This window comes from Capra hircus, chromosome 5, assembly GCF_001704415.2.
Source record: "Capra hircus breed San Clemente chromosome 5, ASM170441v1, whole genome shotgun sequence".
Lineage (NCBI taxonomy): Eukaryota > Metazoa > Chordata > Mammalia > Artiodactyla > Bovidae > Capra > Capra hircus.
This window is the reverse complement of record NC_030812.1, coordinates 8977094-8996396: the sequence shown is the minus strand read 5'-3', so window position 1 is coordinate 8996396 and position 19303 is coordinate 8977094. Positions and strand designations below refer to the sequence as shown.

General features: G+C 38.8%; 1 protein-coding gene across 2 annotated transcripts in view; it reads left to right on the top strand.

The window, feature by feature from the left end:
* PAWR (pro-apoptotic WT1 regulator) overlaps nucleotides 1-19303 on the top strand; it is a 117957-nt gene that overhangs the window by 60661 nt on the left and 37993 nt on the right. For both annotated transcript variants that reach the window (XM_018047594.1, XM_018047593.1), the window contains exon 3: nucleotides 16093-16224. In XM_018047594.1, the coding sequence (XP_017903083.1) occupies nucleotides 16093-16224 (132 nt within the window). The remainder of the gene's footprint in view (nucleotides 1-16092; nucleotides 16225-19303) is intronic.

The following is a 19303-nucleotide window of genomic DNA, read 5'->3' as shown; positions in this document are numbered from 1 at the left end:
GTGGGGGGAGCGTGCTGCGCCCAAGCAGATTAGGCAGTTTACTTGTGAAGTTGCTCATTCGCTTATTAGAATTCAAGTACCTGTAGTATGCCTGTCTCTGTATTAAGTGCTCACTTACATTCAAGATCAGTTTTAGTTTGTTTGCACAGACAAAACTTTATATTTTTCTGTGAGAGAAACTGTTCTTAAAAATGGAAGTATATATTAGTATGAATGATTTATATGATAAATTGCTTTCAGATTGACCACGTGGGGGATGAGGGGATATGCATAGGGGACAAGGAAATTTAAACAAATGTAAAGCTTCCTGATGGGGCTAGACAAATGCTCCTGAAGAGAAAGAGGACTGAAAATGAGCTTTGTAGACACCACATCAAAAAGCTACGTTGTCTCTGTAGGATCTGTACAGAGCTTTAGCTGTGCGTGTGGGCCCTGTAGCAAAATTATGACTCTCCACATATTCTTCTCTAGGATCCCTTTTCCTCTAGCCTTTCCTTATTTAGTTGCTTTTTAATAGTACTGACCATTGGCGAAAATTCTGGCCGAAGGAAACAGAGAAGTTGTTTGGTGGCTTTGTTTCTGAAAGCAGAAAAGAGGATTCCAGGACAGTTGCTCATTTTCAGAGATTCAGTGCTATCATTCTTTTTTGTTCGAATATGTATACAAATTATTCTTCATTGTGTTTTTCCAAATATTTCTGAATTCTCAGAGAAGCAAATTGCATTGGGGAAATCTTCTCATGTGTCAGATTGCCTTCTGTTCTATTGAATAATCTTTTTTCTCCCTGCCCCCTAAAACTTTAACAGGTGGTTTGACTATAGGAAATTCTGAGTGTTTTTATAAATACCCATACTCACAAAAGCTAGTAAGATAACTTATTTTAAAAGTTTCAGGGCTTCTGCCTACAGTCCTTTTAGACTTGTTTTAGTTTGGGGTCCTCTGAATTTATTAATCACTAGTTTTCATTCTTCAAGAGCAGGGATTTGATGCTGAGAATGATCCATATTCATTATGTAAGAGGAAAGTGTTGCTTGTTCATTGCTGAAGAAATGAGTCTTTACTGCATTTACATAGTGTTTCTTACAGTATTCTGTATACAGCGAGTTTTGGAAAATTCTGTTTTTGATAGAATCTATAATGAAAGTGACTGTGATTATCAGAAGTTATTTCAAACTGATTACAGATTTTTCAAAATGTATTTTTAAGCAAAAGGAATGTTTTTGAATAAAAGGGAATAAATATGCTGTTAAAATTGTTGAAAATTTGTATAGGCCAGTTTTCTTGTTTAGTAGCTAAGTTGAGTCCAACTCTTCTGTGACCCCATGGACTGTAGCCTACCGGGGCTCCTCCGTCCATAGGATTTCCCAGGCAAGAATACTGGTTTGGTTTGCCATTTCCTTCTCCAGAGGATCTTCCCAACCTGGGGATCAAATTCGCATCTCCTGCTTTGGTAGATAGTTTCTTTACCACTGAGCCATCAGTGAAGCCATAGGACAGTCTTCGGAAAGATTGTTAGGGAATTTACATGTATATTCATTATGTTCCCATTATATAGGTGTACTGACAAGAAGCTGAACGATCCAGAAATAATACTGGATGAGGTCTCTGCAGTTTGGAAACCTTGAGACCTAATTAAGTAGGCAGAATTTGCAACATAAAAGGCACCAGTGCTATAAATATATAGTGTATGTAATCAAGAACTAGAATGAGTTAAAAATTAAGGAATTGAGAATTTATAATATGATGTTTTACATTTGAAATAATTAGACAAGGTTTCATTTGGTAAATACAAAGCACCTACCATTTTTGTGGTTGGATTAACACAGAAGAGAAGGGAGAAAGCGATTTCAGTTGAAACAGCATTGGGCAAAGGAATCCGTACTAGTACGTACCTGTGAGGATTAAATGTGATCATCCAAATAAAGTATTAAAATAGTGCCTAGTATATTGTAAATGTCCAATAAAAGTTAGCTGTTGCTATTATCAGCTTGTTTACTTGTACATCTGAGTGCTCTTTGATGGAAATTGTTATAATGATAATAAAACATTTACTAAGTTGTAATACTCCTTTGTGCATCACTAGTTTTTAGCTTTTTGTATACGTATTTCCTTTAATCCTTAAAATTTTATGGGACTTAATTATTGTCATCCCCATTTTAAGATGAAAAAAAAAACTGAAGCATAGAGTAATTAAGTATATTATTGCCCAAACATCTAGGAAGTTGAAGAATCATAATCATATGACTAGCATGCATCATTGGATATAGCTGTGGAAAAGTTGTGAATGCTGGATTGCTTAAATCAGATAATGTGTTCAGTTGCTCTGTCGTGTCCCACATTGTGCAATCCCTCTGTTTGTAGCTCACCAGGCTCCTCTGTCCATAGTATTTCCCAAGCAAGAATACCTGAATGGATTGTCGTTTCCTCCTCCAGGGTATTTTCCCAACTTAGGGATCGAACCCAGGCCTGCATTGGCAGGTGAACTCTTTACTGCTGGACCACCTGGGAATCCCAGTACAGAAATACGGAACCTCTAATAAGCTGTACTGTATTTTTTAGAGTATATTAAACGGGTGTGCTGTGTGCTCAGTCGTGTCCAACTCTTTGCAACCCCATGGAGTGTAGCACATCCCAGGCTCCTCTGTCCATGGAATTTTCCAGGCAAGACTATTGCAACAGGTTGCCATTTCCTACTCCAGGGACTGAACCTATGTCTTTTGCATTGGCAGGTGTATTCTTTACCACTAACACTACCAGGGAAGCCCATGTTAAAAAAGACATGTTCGTAAATATGCCACCTGGGTCTTTAGCTAATTTCATTTAGGCTGAGTATCTCCATCTTTCTACCCTTTGCTAAAACCTGTTTATACACATAGCCAATTTACTGCCTAGCTTGGGTTTCAGAATTAAAGTGATTTTTAATTAAAAAAAAAAAGACAAATTATGGCATTGACATTAGTGACATTACTTTTAAAATATAAGCATCAATCAAATGTTCAAAGTGTGAAAGTGTTAGTTGCTTAGTCATTGTCTGACGCTTTGGGACCCCATGGACTGTAGCCCGCCAGGCTCCTCTGTCCATGGGATTCTTCAGGCAAGAATAGACGAGTGGGTTGCCATCCCTTCTCCACGGGATTTTCCCAACCCAGGGATTGAACTCAGGTCTCCTGCATTGCAGGCAGATTATCATCTTAGCCACCGGGATACTCTAAATGTTCAAAGGTATCTCTAAAATAAAAAAGAAAAAGAAATGTTCAGAGGTTTCACTATTTTTATTTTCATTTAAACCAAGTATGTTGTGAGCTGAAAATCTTAGACAATGTGTATATCTATTGAAAGCTAAATATAGGTATTTTGGGTTGTTTGTTTTCTTTGATTACTCATTGCTTCTCTGGGAGTATAATCAATAGCTTTTGAACTACTGAGCTTTAAGAATGTGATGTTTGTTTCTCCAGCCTGAGCACTAAACTTACTAAGAACCATCACTGATACTTTTAAGATAGAATATACTTTACATATTTGTGTCTTTTTTGTAGTTCCTTTTGAAGATAGTCTCTCTCCTTATTCTCGTGACTATTTTTCCCTAGCGTTGTTTGTGTGACTCATGTTGAGGAATTTTTATGTTGTAAATACCAAAGGCTAGTACTTGGAATTACTAATCATTAAGACAAATACAGTTATGTTGAGACTTGGATTGTAGTTAATAAAAGAAAGTGAATAGTATAAAGATTGTAGAAAGAATTTTCACCTAAAACTAGTATGATTCTGGAGTCTTTCTTACTAAGCTTGGTAACTTAAAAAAAAAAAAAATCCAGTGGGAGAAAGTTAGATATTGATAGAAGATGGTATTAACAAAGTTGTTATGTTCAAGTATAATTGCACAAATAATATGTTGGATAAGACTTGCTTCTGAGTTACCTGTTTGAACAGTTAAAGGATATGTGGAGATCCTCCTTGCTCATTCCAAAAATTAGACAACTCCTGAAAATATTTATGAATTAAGTTTATACAGTAGAATTGGACTCACAGCAGTGATAAGCTTTAAATTAGTAACAGCTGATCTGTGAAAAGAAGAGAAACGAAAAGGAAAGGAGAAAAGGAAAGATACAAGCATCTGAATGCAGAGTTCCCAAGAACAGCAAGGAGAGATAAGAAAGCCTTCCTCAGCGATCAGTGCAAAGAAATAGAGGAAAACAACAGAATGGGAAAGACTAGAGATCTCTTCAAGAAAATTAGAGATACCAAGGGAATATTTCATGCAAAGATGGGCTCAATAAAGGAAAGAAATAGTGTGGACCTAACAAAACAGAAGATATTAAGAAGGGGTGGCAAAAATACACAGAACTGTTCAAAAAAGATCTTCACGACCAAGATAATCACCGTGGTGTGATCACTCACCTAGAGCCAGACATCCTGGAATGTGAAGTCAAGTGGGCCTTAGGAAGCATCACTATGAACAAAGCTAGTGGAGGTGATGGAATTCCAGTTGAGCTATTTCAAATCCTGAAAGATGATGCTGTGAAAGTGCTGCACTCAATATGCCAGCGAATTTGGAAAACTCAGCAGTGGCCACAGGACTGGAAAAGGTCAGTTTTCATTCCCATCCCAAAGAAAGGCAATGCCAAAGAATGCTCAGACTACCGCATAGTTGCACTCATCTCACATGCTAGTAAAGTAATGCTCAAAATTCTCCAAGCCAGGCTTCAGCAATACGTGAACTGTGAATTTCCAGATGTTCAAGCTGGTTTTAGAAAAGGCAGAGGAACCAGAGATCAAATTGCCAACATCTGCTGGATCATGGAAAAAGCAAGAGAGTTCCAGAAAAACATCTATTTCTGCTTTATTGACTATGCCAGAGCCTTTGACTGTGTGGATCACAATAAACTGTGGAAAATTCTGAAAGAGTTGGAAATACCAGACCACCTCATCTGCCTGTTGAGAAACCTATATGCAGGTCACGAAGCAACAGTTAGAACTGGACATGGAACAGCAGACTGGTTCCAAATAGGAAAAGGAGTACGTCAAGGCTGTATATTGTCAGCCTGCTTATTTAACGTCTATGCAGAGTACATCATGAGAAACACTGGACTGGAAGAAACACAAGCTGGAATCAAGATTGCTGGGAGAAATATCAAGAATCTCAGATATGCAGATGACACCACCCTTAGTGGCAAAAAGTGAAGAGGAACTAAAAAGCCTCTTGATGAAAGTGAAAGAGGTGAGTGAAAAAGTTGGCTTAAAGCTCAACATTCAGAAAATGAAGATCATGGCATCTGGTCCCATCACTTCATGGCAAATAGATGGGAAACAGGGGAAACAGTGTCAGACTTTATCTTTTGGGGCTCCAAAATCACTGCAGATGGTGGCTGCAGCCATGAAATTAAAAGATGCTTACTCCTTGGAAGAAAAGTTATGACCAACCTAGATAGCATATTCAAAAGCAGAGACATTACTTTGCCAACAAAGATCGGTCTAGTCAAGGCTATGGTTTTTCCAGTGGTCATGTATAGATGTGAGAGTTGGACTGTGAAGAAAGCTGAGTGCCGAAGAATTGATGTTTTGAACTGTGGTGTTGGAGAAGACTCTTGAGAGTCCCTTGGACTGCAAGGAGATCCAGCCAGTCCATCCTAAAGGAGACCAGTCCTGAATGTTCATTGGAAGGAATGATGCTAAAGCTGAAACTCCAGTACTTAGGCCACCTCATGCAAAGAGCTGACTCATTGGAAAAGACCCTGATGCTGGGAACGATTGAGGGCAGGAGGAGAAGGGGACGATAGAGGATGAGATGGTTGGATGGTATCACCGACTCGATGGACATAGATTTGGGTGGACTCTGGGAGTTGGTGATGGACAGGGAGGCCTGGTGTGCTGCGGTTTATGGGGTCCCAAAGAGTTGGACACGACTAAGTGACTCAACTAAACATATTTTAAACTTTGAAGCCTATACCCCACTACCTCGTCCTAAACTTTTACCCATGTATGTCAGCAGATAAGCACAGTTGCTTCTCTGAGAAGCTAGAGAACCCTCTGTAAGAACTGTTTCAATGTTTGTTTGCCTGTATTGTCTAACTTATCTGCATTTGAGCCATGTTGAGAGCCTCCCTTGCGGTTTTACTAGAAGAGGTTTAGCCTTTGAGTTTTCCCTTGGTCCTTCCTTTCCTCTTACATATGCTAAAAATATTTAGATGCTCCGTACCAAACTTCTCATCATTTCTTCTCTTTCTAAATTATCTGTGTGCCAGAATGATACCCTGAACTAGAAATCTAGATGTGTCTTGTTACTACTGCTTACTGATTTTCTGTTTCAGTTCATTCAGATTCCACTGCTGTTGGCTGTGTTTGTCCACAGTTCTTATCTACTTTCATTTCCTTAGTTCTAACTCATTGCACAACCCTGGTATGCTCCCGTTTTATAAGATCACACAGCTAATTAATGTTGTCTGATTTTCTCCAAATAATTTATACATTAATTCAAATGTATTGAAATAATTATTCTACCAGAAGAATTTGTGATCTGGGAATGGCCAGACAGTTTTGAAAATGAATCTTGTTGAAGGGAAACTGCTGGAGACAGTGTGTGTTAGTTGCTCTGTCGTGTCCGACTCTTTGGGGCCCCAGGGACTGCAGTCTGCCAGGCTTCTCTTGTCCATGGGATTTCCCAGGCAAGAATACTGGAGTGGGTTGCCATTTCCTTCTCTAGGGGATCTTCCCCACCCAGTGATCAAACCTGGGTCTCCAGCATTGTGGATAGATTCTTTACTGTCTGAGCCACCAGGGAAACCCTTAATCCTATTAACTTTAGTGATAAAAATAATGTGATTTGGCCATTAACATAAATTGATCAGCAGAGCATAATAGAAAGCTAAGGCATAGCCGTATATAGAGACACAAAGATGCCATTTTGAGTTGGTGGTGCAGAGTTAGGGATTGCTTAGAGCCCCAGAGGGTGAACGTAGGACTGCTGCTCACCCACCTCCTGCCAGTGCTGCAGCTGTGGGCTGCCCGTGCCTGTGACTAGGACACTTGCTTATGAAGAGAGAGTTATTGGAGTCCAGACTCAGCATACAAGAGATTAGATATGAGATGGAAAAGTTTAAAAATGGTGAAAATTAAAGTATGTGTTTATTAGGTCTTTAAAGTGGGAAAAACATCTTATTAACATAAAACCACAGGAAGAAAATCCCAGAAGGAAAACTTAAACAATTAAGAGGTGAGCTAGAACAATAAATTGACAAAATGCTAGACAAGGGTTCCATCTTATTGTAAGAAGAGCTTTTGGAAATACTAAAGAAATGAATAAACCGGTATAAAAATTGAGAGAGGGTATCAGTAAAAAAAAAAAAAAAGTGAAAATATGTAAAGAACTACATAAAGCCAGTAAAAAGAGAACAGAAGTTCATCCTGCTAACTAGAATTCAGTGAAACCATTATTTGCCTACTACGTTCGGTGAGAGTTAAAACAATCATAATAACGGTGTGTTCAGTTGTGTTCGACTCTTTGTGACTCCATGGATTGGAGTCTGCCAGGCTCCTCTGTCCATGGAATTTTCCAGGCAAGAATACTGAAGCTGGTGGCCATTTTCTACTCCAGTAGATCTTCCTGATCCAGGGATCAACCCTTGTCTCTAGCACCTCCAGCATTGGCAGGGGATTCTTTACCACTGGGCCACCTGGGAAGGCCAGTGAGACAACCTTAACGTTCTTGAAGGAAAATTTGGCAGCATGTTTAAAGAGCTATAAAGATTAGAGAGGGGCACAAACATTTATTTGAAAGGCTATTTAGCTTATATATCCTACAACATAGATCTGATTGAATAAATCATGCTGTGTTCATAATCTAATACCATACTATGCAGCTACTAACATTTTTGTGAAAATGAAGAGGTGGCTTCCCAAGTGGCTCTAGTGGTAAAGATCCTGCTGCCAACTCAGGAGACGCCGGTTCGATCCCTGGGTCAGGAAGATTCCCTGGAGGAGGTCATGGCAACCCACTCCAGTATTCTTCCCGGGAAAATTGCTTGGACAGAGGAGCCTGGCAGGCTATGGTCTGTGGGGTTGCAGAGTTGGACATGACTGAAGCGACTTAGCATGCACACATAATATGACTAAATCTCAAAACAAGATACCTACAACTATAGATTTATGGGTTTAAAAAAGAAAGAGTTCTATTAGAGTGATTTGTATTAAAGTGATGATGGTTGTTTATTTTAAAATAAAGGGTGATTTTTATTTTCTTCTTTTCTCTATTTTAAAAGTTTTCCTGTAATGTACATTAATTTTGTGATTAGGAAAAATGTCATTTTCTGTTTAAAAAGTAACTGTAGTTTTTAAGCTGTTATTATTATTTGTTGAGTTTGCTGAAAATGAGAATGCTGCCTCTCTAATCATGAATGTTGTTGCTCTTCAAAGACCTTGACACTGCTGAGCCCTGAGATCTGATGGGATCCCAGCAGGAGGTAGTATGGTTGAATTGTCCTTGCCTGGGTCGTGTCTGATAGTATCAGTGTAGAATTTGTGGGTGGGGAAGGTACTTTAAAATTGTGGAAAATGAAATTTTGTTTTTTAGAGTATTACATTTTTAGGTTCTTTACAAATAAGATTGCTTTTTTAGTCTAATGGTGCAAATTCAGCTTTTAAATTCATGAACTCAAAGTATTTATGTTTTATGTTACCAAGTTGTTAGACAGCATAACTGATTCAGTGTGATAGATGAAATTGGTTGCTAGTTTACAAAGTTAATCAGGATGTTTAATGATTAGTCTTGAAAATTTATATATTTTAGTTTACCCCACTTAGTTCCCAAACTTTTTCTAGCTTGAGGCTGTGTGTGTGTGTGTGTGTGTGTGTCTACGTGTGCACGTGCTTGTTTGTAGCAGTTTACAATCATTGTATTATAGATACGTGTGACCTTTTTCAGCTACCTAATGTGAGAACCACGGTTATTTATTTTGCTTAGTTCTTTTTACATAAAAATGCTCATATTAATTTGATCTTACTTCGGCATCCTTTTTGCTGAGCTGTAAAGGTTCTCTTGTTAACCGTTTCTTGACTTAGGAGCAGAGTGGGAAGGCTAGGAAAAGCTAGGCAGAGGTTGAGTATGACAGAGTAGTCTATGCTAGAGAAAGGACTAATGGAGGATGGAAGAAAGTGTCTTACCAAGAGGGAGGCACATGAAGCGACAGTGGTGCTGATAGGATTGGCGTGGTCTCTCTGAAGAGAGCAAGTGAAATCTGTCTTTAAACTCTCCTGACATCTTTCCTGGACATAGTAACTTTCATCTTGGGGAGCACAGTCACTTACCCAAATTCATGGTTTATAATTGTGTGATCCCAAATACAGAATTTTTTCCGCTTCCCTGGAGCTGTGTAGTTATTTCTTTTTTCTAAAAGCTTTGCTTAGATTGCTTAATTGATTTTCTTTTAAATGCGAAGGGAAATCAGCATGCCTTTAGAGCCACATTTGTATGATTTACTGTACATTGATACAATTAAGATTACTTGGGTGTTTAGTTCTGTTTTAATCATGTTCCTTGTTCTGATTCATATGATGAAAATGTACTGCTATTCCCTAGTGTTAGCATCTTATAGAGAAGTAATTATATTGTGCAAAAATTTACTGAAAAACTAAAACACCTGAAGAATTTGTATGGATTCCTTATAGTAAGATCAGATGTGCATAGATCACAGAGACTGAGGCATTTGGAAAGAAAAATACGATATTACATTTTGGGGGAGGGATTCTGAAAATTAAGGGAACTAATATTTTAAAATGGATTTTATGAGCTATTGTTTGGAGGTGAATGAATTGTCCAATTCATTTGTAAAACTCCTCGCTTATGATAGGGAATAAATAAGAAAAAGGAACGTGAACCAGTCTCTAGCTAGGTTTTCCAAAAACTAGATAGTAGACCACACAATTTATTCTAATTATGGAAGTGTCAAAACTTGGCTTAGGCACTTATTGTATTGGAAATTAAATGATTTTTAATGCATATGACATTTTTAAAAATTGTACTTTCTTTAGTTGAATGTGCATAGTTTCAGAAAAATAATAGCTCTGAGTGATGATTGTTGTGCTTAGGTATACCTTTACTGTCCAAGAATTCTAATTGATGTAAGTACAAAGCTCTGTTGAATATATCTCTTTTCCATATATGCAAGCACACCAAGTCGCTTCAATCATGTCAGACACTTGTGACCATGTGGACTGTAACCTCCAGGCTCCTCTGTCCCTGGGATTCTCCAGGCAAGAATACTGGAGTAGGTTGCCATGCCCTTCTCTAGGAGACCCCACTGACCAGGGATCGAACCTGCGTCTCTTCTGTCTCCTCCACTGGTCAGCAGGTTCTTTACCATTAGTGTCGCCTGGGAAGCCCCTCTCCGTATACTAGAAGCATTTAAAAAGGTTATTGTGAAGAAAGAAAAAATAATTTAATGTATATTGTGTTTAAAGTAGGCAAATGATATGTTGGTTGCTTTTTTCTCTGTGGGAATCTCCTTTTTAAAATTGGTAGTGAAAAGCGATCGTGAAATGGGTCCTCTTTAGTTATTTTGGTCTTTGAACTTATTAAATATTTGATATTTTAAAAACCTTTTTTTGGACTGATAGAAGTGTGCTTTATTAGTGAGTCAAATACCACAAATAGCTTTGCTGCCAGTGACATTTTCCAAAATGTTGAGCAACTTAAAAAAATATTATTATTAACAAAAATGAAATATCTTATTCTCTGCTTTTAAAGGTTAGTTATCTTCTTGGAAAAAAATCCATATGTATTTTAAAATCCTGAAACCTCTACCCACAACACCCTCCCCCCCACCCCCATAAAATGTGTTTAGGCTCAGGTAATTTTTGTGCTCCAAGATCACTGCGGATGGTGACTGCAGCCATGGAATTAAAAAACGCTCCTTGGAAGAAAAGCTATGACCAATGTAGGCAGCATATTAAAAAGCATAGACGTTACTTTGCCAACAAAGGCCCGTCTAAGTCTCAAAGCTGTGGTTTTTCCAGTAGTCATGTATGGATGTGAGAGTTGGACTATGAAGAAAGCTGAGCACCAAAGAATTGATACTTTTGAACTGTGGTGTTGGAGACAACTCTTGAGAGTCCCCTGGACTGCAAGGAGATCCAGCTAGTCCATCCTAAAGGAAATCAGTCCTGTGCATTTATTGGAAGGACTGACGCTGAAGCTGAAACTCCAAAAGTTTGACCACCTGATGTTAAAAGCTGACTCATTGGAAAAGACCCTGATCCTGGGAAAGACTGAAGGCAGGAGGAGAAGGGACGACAGAGGATGAGATGGTTGGATGGCATCACCGACTCAATGGACATGAGTTTGAGTAAACTCTGGGAGCTGGTGATGGACAGGGAGGCCTGGCGTGCTGCAGTCCATGGTGTCACAAAGAGTTGGACACGGCTGAGTAACTGAACTGACTAAATTACAAACAGATTTTTCTTCTGCATGACTGTTCAGTATTACAGTCTACATTTGGATGGGATGTGAGTCAGTTCTTTCTTAGAGGGACTAATTTTTCAAATTATAAATTTTTCAATTATGCAAGATACCCATTTCATGCATCTGATCCATAAACAAGTAATATATATTTTTAAATTATCAACATGAGCAGAAATTCCTCCACAAAATCGCCTGCTTCTTAGGGAGTGGTATTGACTGAATAAGAATCATTGGCCAGAGAAACAGTCAAAAGAACAGGGAATCCTTTCACCAGGCCCAAAGGTATGAAAGAACTTCAAAAACATAGCTTCAAGTTGAGTGCAACTTACTGGAGAAAGGTCATTTTCAAGGAGCCAACTAGGTTTCATTCTGTAGCTGAGAAAAGCAAAATGTTAATCAGCAGGAATTCCAGAGGGCACTAAGGAATAATTTAGAAGGGAGAGGAGGGACAAAGGACTGGGTCAGATTAAGGAATATACCAGGCAGTATGGAAACAAGAGTCTGTGCCAGTGTTGGGGTGAGACCTGGGGAAGTTTGGTCTGCTGTCAGTGACTGAAATAAACATGGCAATGAGACCTGATAGAATTCCTAGAAGTCCCTTTAAAATGAAAAAAAAAAAAAAAAAAAGGTAAAAACGTTAACGTATACAGAACTAGAGTAGATGAATCGTTATATAACTGTTATCCAGCTACAACAATAGTTAGCTCTTAGCTACTCCATTTTTCCTGTAACTTTCAGTAATTCTGTGTCCTGCACGGTGACCTAAGACCGTCACAAGTAGTATGAAACCAGAGTTCCACTGAAAAAGTGCTCACTGATAATTTCTCTCTTTTTTCTTCATTTGAACTCTGGGTTATGGTGCACTAAATGGATTTCATGAGTGATAAATAGGTTATACGTGGTAGTTGGAAAATTGAGTTTGTGGTTTGTCTTTAAATGGCTTGGGCTAGAGTTCTGACTGCACCCCTCAACAATTTTGTGTCCTTCAGCCTCTTGCTTAATTCTAATCCTCACATTCTTCTTATATAAAGTAGTACACACCTCCTGTGATTTTTGTGAAAATTACTTGTGTTTGAAATACTAGCTGTCAGTGCTTAACAGTGGTCTACACCTAGATGATACTCAGTTATCAGTAGATGTTTATCACTATTTTAAGTGACCAACCTGGAATTTGAATCTTGGTCTCTCAGATTCCAAATTCCAAATTCTTATAATTTTTTAATCTAACATAGAACTCATTTTAATACCTCCACTAACATTTCTTTCTTTGTGAAGTGAAAGTGTTAGTTACTTAGTTGTGTCTGACTCTTTGTGACCCCATAAACTGTAACCTGCCAGGTTCCTCTGTCCGTGGAATTTTCCAGGCAAGAATACTGGAGTGGGTTGCCATTTCCTTCTCCAGGGATCTTCCTGACCCAGGGATTGAACCTGTATCTCTTGCATTGCCTGCATTGGCAGGCAGATTCTTTACCACTAGCGCCCCCTGGGAAGCCTCTGTTGACCTCTTGGTACTATCTATTGAGGAATTTCTGTACTCCTTTCTCTTTTCTAGTGTTTTTATCATAAGTTTTCATACACTTGAAATGATGAAAATTTATTTCTAATGCTAAAATCTCTTATTCCTCTTCCCCGGTTTTATCAGATAGCACTTCCAGAGTGATGCTAACATCTGTGTTGATCAGCTCAGTTCAGTCGTTCAGTCGTGTCCTACTCTTTGCGACCCCATGAACTGCAGCACGCCAGGCCTCCCTGTCCATCACCAACTCCCGGAGTTCACTCAGACTCACGTCCATCGAATCAGTGATGCCATCCAGCCATCTCACCCTCTGTCGTCCCCTTCTCCTCCTGTCCCCAATCCCTCCCAGCATCAGAGTCTTTTCCAAAGAGTCAACTCTTTGCATGAGGTGGCCAAAGTACTGGAGTTTCAGCTTTAGCATCATTCCCTCCAAAGAAATCCCAGGGCTGATCTCCTTCAGAATGGACTGGTTAGATCTCCTTGCAATCCAAGGGACTCTCAAGAGTCTTCTCCAACACCACAGCTCAAAAGCATCAATTCTTTGGCGCTCAGTCTTCTTCACAGTCCAACTCTCACATCCATACAGGACCACTGGAAAAACCATAGCCTTGACTAGATGGACCTTTGTTGGCAAAGTAATGTCTCTGCTTTAAAATATGCTCTCTAGGTTGGTCATAACTTTTCTTCCAAGGAGTAAGCATCTTTTAATTTTTATGGCTGCAGTCACCATCTGCAGTAATTTTGGAGCCCCCAAAATAAAGTCTGACAGTATTTCCACTGGTTCCCCATCTGTTTGCCATGAAGTGATGGGACCGGATGCCATGATCTTCGTTTTCTGAATGTTGAGCTTTAAGCCAACTTTTTCACTTTCCTCTTTCGCTTTCATCAAGAAGCTCTTTAGTTCCTCTTCACTTTCTGCCATAAGGGTGGTGTCGTCTACATATCTGAGGTTATTGATATTTCTCCCGGCAATCTTGATTCCAGCTTGTGCTTCATCCATCCCAGCATTTCTCATGATGCACTCTGCAAAGAAGTTAAATAAGCAGGGTGACAATATACAGCCTTGACGTACTCCTTTTCCTATTTGGAACCAGTCTGTTGTTCCATGTCCAGTTCTAACTATTGCTTCCTGACCTGCATATAGGTTTCTCAAGAGGCAGGTCAGTGTTGATAGTGGACATCAATGTCTTAACTATAGCTTTGCTTTTAAATTTTGTTGTTACTTTGGCATAAAACATTTATTTCTTGGTTTGAAAAAGTCTTTTTAAAAGTTCTAAGAGAGATTCTTCTTCTAATCAGTACTAATTTCTTAAACTTTGGTACCCTTTGCTAGATTTCTTTTATTGAGTCTGTTTCCTACCTCAGATATATCTTTGTTTTTTTGTTTTTGCCCCTGCTGCATGGCTTGTGGGATCTTAGTTCCCCAACCAGGGGTTGAATGTGGGTTCCAAAAGTGAAAGCACTGAGTCTTATCCACTGGATCTACAGGGAATTCCTAAATACATCATTTTTCATAGGACCACATCACCTGCTGTGTTGTTTAACTAGTCTTTCCACTGTTGGTCCCTACCCCTATTAATCAGAACTCTGAATTGCTGGTACGAGTTCCTGCCCCAAGTCAGTCTTGATCATGTTTTGTTTATATTCCAGGGAATTGTATCACTAGAACATCTTTCCATGTTATGTAACAAAAAGTGCAGACTTCTAAGGCTATTTATTATCTGTATTTCTTTGTGAACAGAGCATATGCCTTTCCATTACTCGCCTCTGTCAAGAACTTTAAAGGATCTGAGATCTTAGCCTCTCACAGGCTAACGAGTTAGCCTCCTATGGGCTCATGGATCCTGGTAGAAGACACTAGTCTCCTGGGTCAGAACAAGAACAGTTTGTTACAGCAATAGCAGCAGCCATAATCTTATCATATTTCTTGTACCAGTTACCTAAGCCCTAGTTCCTACAGGGTGACGAGATGAGGGCCAGGTGACACCTGTACACACTTAGTTGCATTACAGGAGGGACCCTGAGCATTTTCTGGAATCTCAACCTACCTGTTTCTTTAATTCATCCCTTCCATTCTGTCCCCCAGCTTTCTCTCCATAACATCTTGATTTAAGACTGCATCTCAGCAGATGCTTCTTCCATACCCGCCCCATGGCCCTGTGTCTGTGAATGTGCCGCTGAGTTTCTGTGTCCTCCTATACCATAAGCTCTAGTGACCCCTGCTTTGCACAGTGGCTTCAGTCTTTCTCTGTGTACGTTGTGTAAATCCTATTGCCTTTGCTGCCGTCCTGCCATTGGTATATCTCAGAGTGCCTGCAGAGAGATTATTTTTGTCTCTTATAGAACACACAGAGGCACTGTGTTAGTTAACAATGTGTTCAGTTGCAAGGATTAGATGACCACCATTTCACATGGGGTGTAACGGATAGAGTTTTGTTTTCTGTTTGTGGTTTTTTTCTCCCCTCATGTGCAAAGCTTGGAGGTAGATAATGCAGGTGTTGATTCAGTTATTTAAACAGTGCTTTTTCATGCAAGCTTTCTCATATGCTGTTCCCATCATCTGAAATTCTTTTTCTGTATTTGCAATTCCAAATTAAACTCATTTTTAAAGTTACAAGTTCTACAAAGTCTTTTGTTGAAGATTTACTCTTGACGTGAAAATACTCATAGGTACTACTAAGGTAGAAAAAGGGCCACTATTGTTGAGTTATCTGTGCCCATACACACACATGCGTACACATCTTCCCATTAGATTCTACATTCTGTGTCTGTGTGGTGTATCTTGTATTACCCTCCAAAAAGTGCTTTAAGGTACACAGTCCATTTACTTGAAGATAGAGTGATAGAGCATAAATGAACCCAGCTTTAAGCAAACCCTGTCACTAGTAGTGATAGCCTCGAGAAAAGATGTTGACAGGGGTGTGCATGTGAGGTTTGGCTTTTAAGCAGATAATTTAGTTTGTAGGAATTAAATGCACCTGTTGTTGAAAAGAACACTTTTATTGTGTAAAGTAGTTTCTGAATGCTCCATATTTCTATTCATTATAAAATTTATCTTCATGTACTATTAAAACATTTTATTAATATCATATAGAAATAAAATGAAAACTGTTCTTTCTTTCAGTGCTTAGATGAATATGAAGATGACGAAGCTGGGCAGAAAGAGCGGAAACGAGAAGATGCGATTACACAACAGAACACAATGCAGAATGAGGCTGTAAGCTTGTTAGATCCGGGGAGTTCTTACCTGCTACAAGTGAGTATTTAGAAATTCTAGAATGTCACTAGCTATTTTAACAATAGTGTTTTTAAGTTACTGGTAATAATTTTTCCCATTTTATTTGAATTGCATCAGCTCCACTAAGTACTTTAAATGAATTTAACTATGTATTTTCCTTATGTCTAAATACCTTTTGATGTAAGCAGTATTTGGTCCTTAGATCCTGATCAATGAATATTTACTGATTAACCAAGCAGGTTTAAACAGTATCCATTGTGAAAATAACCAGAAAAAGTAATTAGCTCTTTTGCTCTTAAAGAAGTAAGGTTTAGCAGACAGTTCTGTTTTTAGCTGGTATTTACTTTAGAATTACATAGCAAGTAGAGTTGAATAACAAGTTTCTACTAAGTGAAATGTTTGAACGTAATAAAACACAATATGTAGTATTGTGAATTGCCAGATACATCAATGTTTCTGTGTAGTTATACTTTTTAAAAGAAAATTTAGGTCAGTTTCGAATTAGCTGTTATCTTGGCTTCTTGTGGCACAGAGAATTGGAAGATGTTGGCATTGGAGTGCCTCAGTTTAAAGCAGATTGCTCTGCAGAATCATTCCATACAAACTGTCATTTGGGAATGATCTGTGTGTATTTAATCTTAAATTAATTTGACGCTATTTTAAGATGTTAAGCTGCCGTGTTGTCTTTTCAGCATTTGATTTTTTTTTAATGTATTTTATTATGATACCACTTTAAAGGAGATTTCCAAGCAGTACATGCATCTCCCTGTTTTATTGATGAAAAAAGATGAAATATAAGGTTGTCTATTAACTTGCAGGGTTATAATAGAAGGCATTTAGCTGAAAGGGGCAAAATGTTTTGAAGTGGTTTGGATATAAATGCAAAATTTCTCTTTTGTCTTCTCTTCAAGGCAGACGCTGAGGTGGTGACTGGTAGAGTAACACGGGTTTGTCTGTTGCTCTGTGTCGCAGTTGCTGCTGCTAGGGGAAGTCGTGCCCTATTGTATTAACTATCTTTGTATCCTTTGTGTGTCACAGCAAAGTTGAAATGAAACCTGTACATATTCCAGGTGAAGATATAGGCTTAGTTTGTTAGGATAGAGACAGTATAGCATTTAGATTAAGAATCGAGACCTGGTTTCAGTTCCTGATCATGTCACTTAACATCAGGCAGCAGCTTTTGGAAAGAGAGCTGATTTATTTCTGTTGAATGAAGTCCTTACCCTTTCGAAGCTGGGGAGCTTAGTGTTGGTTTAGCTTATTCCTGGGTTTAAACCCAGATACGGAAAAGTGTCAACTGATCTGATCTCTTGCAGTTTAACTTCTTTCCTGTAGCTTTACTAGTCTCTTCCTAGATCTACCCTTCGTTTCTCTCATTTTGATTTGTTTCATTAGCAATTAGGATGTGCCTCACTGGTGATCGTGGTTTTAAGTATCTATTTTTCAGGCTGTGTGCTTAGGGTGAAAGAGAAGCAGAGAGTCTCCCGTGGATTGCAGACTGCCACACTGAAGTGGGAATGGGAACAAGAACTCATAGCTGGCCTCTCTCAGAATTACTACCTAAACTCATATATTCTGTTACTCTAAGATAGGATAGATTTTATTTATAATTCCAACTTTAAAAACAATAAATAGAAAATATTGGCATTAAAAAAATAAGTATTTATGGCTGCATGAGGGCTTTCTCCAGTGGTGGCAGGTGGAGGCTCCTCTCCAGTTGCGGGATAGGGGCTTCGCATTGTGGAGGCTTCTCTTGATGTAGCGCACTGGCCTGGGGCGCCCAGGCTCAGTGGTTGTGGTGCATGGACTTGGTTGTCCTGCAGCCTGTGGAATCTTCCTGAGCCAGGGATTGAACCCATGTCCCCTGTATTGGCAGGCAGATTCTTAACCACTGGACCACCAAGGAAGTCTTCAGTGGTTGTTTTAAGGCTTTCTTTTTTTTTGAACAGACCAGGGAGAAAGACTGTTTCTTAGTATTATCTATGTGGTAGCATAGTGGTCAAGAATCCACGTACAGTGCAGGAGACACAAGAGACACGGGTTCCATCCCTGGGTCAGGAAGATCCCCTGGAGGAGGAAATGGCAACCCATTCTAGGATTCTTACCTGGGAAATCCCATGGGCAGAAGAGCCTGGCAGGCTGCAGTCCATGGGGTCACCAAGAGTCCCACACAGCTGAGTACTCAGGGCACATATGAATCTTAGCCATTCAGTGAAACAGATTTTTTGAAATGAATGAAATGGGAACATGGATTTGGGGTAATAGTATGCTGTATGAAAGGTTAGAGTATTTTAAGTTTCTGTTTGGCTTTTTTCAAATAATATGGAGGAGCAGTAATAAAATATGAGCCTTTAAATTTTTTTCTTTCATTTTTACCTATGATTCTACACATTTTAACCATGTTTTTTCCTAGGTAGTCATGCCTAATCCTGTCAGTTTTTAAAGTAATATATTAAATCTCTGATTAAATAATACAGGATTAATGGAAAATGTGAAAGACAGAAAAGTACCTTTTTGTATTTTTATAATAAAATTGTATTAAATTTTAAACATTAGGCTTAATTTAAAAGGAAACATATTGTCACATGCTAAAAAATGCAAAAAGCATAGAAAGGAAAAAATAGTGAAAAGTTTCTCTCAGCTACCTGGTTACCTTCTTTGGAGGCAACTAGTGCTTTCTTTTGGAGAAGGAAATGGCAACCCACTCCAGTGTTCTTGCCTGGAGAATCCCAGGGACGGGAGAGCCTGGTGGGCTGCGGTCTATAGGGTCGCACAGAGTCGGACACGACTGAAGCGACTCAGCAACAGCAGCAGCGGCAGTGCTTTCTTTTCTTGTACATTCGTCTCAAGGCAGTCCAGAAACAAGTTTATGTTTGTGTGTGTGTGTGTATAATATACATATTCCTAATTTTAGGCGCATTCTTGCAGCTTGTTCTTTTCATTTAATATTGTAGAGAGACTTCTGCGATAGTACATAAAGAGCTTCCTTATTATCTTTTTTGTAACCACAGAATATTCTGTTTTGTAGATGTATCATAATTTTTCTGACTTGATCATTTAGTTGAAACATGTAAGTTTTTGATGCTGCAAACGATGT